Source organism: Micropterus dolomieu, linkage group LG18, assembly GCF_021292245.1.
Source record: "Micropterus dolomieu isolate WLL.071019.BEF.003 ecotype Adirondacks linkage group LG18, ASM2129224v1, whole genome shotgun sequence".
In the NCBI taxonomy this organism is placed as follows: Eukaryota; Metazoa; Chordata; class Actinopteri; order Centrarchiformes; family Centrarchidae; genus Micropterus; species Micropterus dolomieu.
The window spans coordinates 22926161-22927902 of NC_060167.1; the positions used below are offsets into that span (position 1 = coordinate 22926161).

The following is a 1742-nucleotide window of genomic DNA, read 5'->3' on the forward strand; positions in this document are numbered from 1 at the left end:
TTAGTCTGGTTTACTGTTTTATTTATGCAAGTGGGCATGCATGTGCCAGAGTGGGCCACTTCTGAAAAGAAACAATATGAGAAGATGTATTCTTTTTTCCATGTTTTGGGAATCAAGATAAGCTTTTGAATAATTTATCTCACATTATATCTTTTAACTTTTAAAATGAATAAGGAGACTCCTTATGCAGACTCTTCTGTGGGTTACTAATTGTTTAGGAGATGGCAGCTTTAGTTAGTGGGAGTTGCAGGATAAGCAGAGGCGATGAACTTCTTCTTATCACCATAGAAAGAATTATCCCAGGTGTAAGTTTGGATAATGAGCTGCTTCCCTCCCAGGCTCAGACGACACCTGTGGATAAGGGGCAATAAAAGATCTCAATCAGAAAAGATCCACATGTAAGACAACATCACAGGACATCTAGATGTACTCACTGTTTCCCAGGGCGAGTGATGTAGCAGAGGCTGTATAAGGCAAAGTCAAATTCAGGGCTGGAGCCAATGACTGCAGAACCGACCTGCTTGAAGTAACCGTCCCACATGAACTGCATCCCCATGACATCAGGGTAGGTAGTCCACTGAGAGCAGGTGAAAGAAAGAAAGACAGAATCTGAAGGGAGTGCTACACATCACAGTATAAATCAACATGTTGAGCATAAATCATATTGGATGCTTACAGGTCCATCGAAGCTGTGGCTGTAGTAGTTCAACTGTCCTCTTTTCTCGAGAAGGTAAAACTGGATCCAGTTGTGAAAACCAGACACCTTTCCTCCTTTGATCTCTCCTATTACAGAATATGTTTATTATAATCACAAAGAAAAAATGTTTGCAAAACATCTGTGATGAAACAAATCTGCTTTGTCCGCACCTACAAAGATGTGTTCAAAGCCGCTGGAGTCCAGCTTGTTGTTGTTGCGGGAGTACAGACCAAACCACATCATCTTCAGGTCCTCAATGAACGCTTCCTCTGATGCGTAGACGCCTTCAAATACAGAATCACACACATTTAAACACTAGAGCAGAGGTTTTCAAATTGTCAGGCACAAGTTTAGGTAGGGAGCGTGGACGGAGAGACATGGGGCAAAGATACTGCTTTGGGGTGAAAGGGCAATTAGGATACTTTAAAACCCTTAGCAGCAGATCACAGCCATTTGCACTGAATCTGAAAACAAACACATGGTATACATACTTTTAGATTCAGTGCGACTTTTAAAAGACGGGCACAGAAATTACGAAAACTACGTTCTTTATAACTACACAACTTTCCTAAGAATCCAGTGATAGTTGTCTGTGCATCCATGGGTAATCTGCAAACAGGAGCTGTTAATGGCTAGTTCTACTAGTTCTACTTTTAATGTCGATAAAATGTAGACAAAAGAATCTGTATCTCAAGTTACAGCCCCCAGTCTAACTCAATGACTCAACATTATACCTCCTGGGGTCCACATTATCAGAAATACCCTGAACTACCATTACCAGACCTTACCCTTGGTGTAAAGGAAAGCAAACAGCTCTCTGCCCAGCTCGGTGTTGGACATGGTTTCCTTGACGAAGGCTTCCTGCTCAGCCAGCTGCTGGGGACTGAAGTCCTCTGTCTGTCCAGTCATCCTGTGGTAGTTGTCCAGCACAGCCAGGAGAGCAGCGTAGGTGGGTCTGGAGAATAGAGCCTTCTCATCCAGGTATTGGAACAAGCTGGAAGCACAAAAACAGGCACCAAATGACGGGGGGGGGGGGGGGGGGGGG

At 43.5% G+C, this 1742-nt stretch overlaps 1 protein-coding gene across 1 annotated transcript in view; it reads right to left on the reverse strand.

Annotated features, from left to right (window-relative positions):
- endou (endonuclease, polyU-specific) overlaps positions 1-1742 on the reverse strand; it is a 3888-nt gene continuing 2146 nt past the window's right edge. Inside the window, exons 5-9 of the mRNA XM_046029219.1 lie at positions 1486-1691; positions 868-981; positions 677-783; positions 435-577; positions 1-351 (exon numbers count right to left, since the gene is read on the reverse strand). Coding sequence (XP_045885175.1) covers positions 231-351; positions 435-577; positions 677-783; positions 868-981; positions 1486-1691 — 691 coding nt within the window. The 3' untranslated portion in view covers positions 1-230. The remainder of the gene's footprint in view (positions 352-434; positions 578-676; positions 784-867; positions 982-1485; positions 1692-1742) is intronic.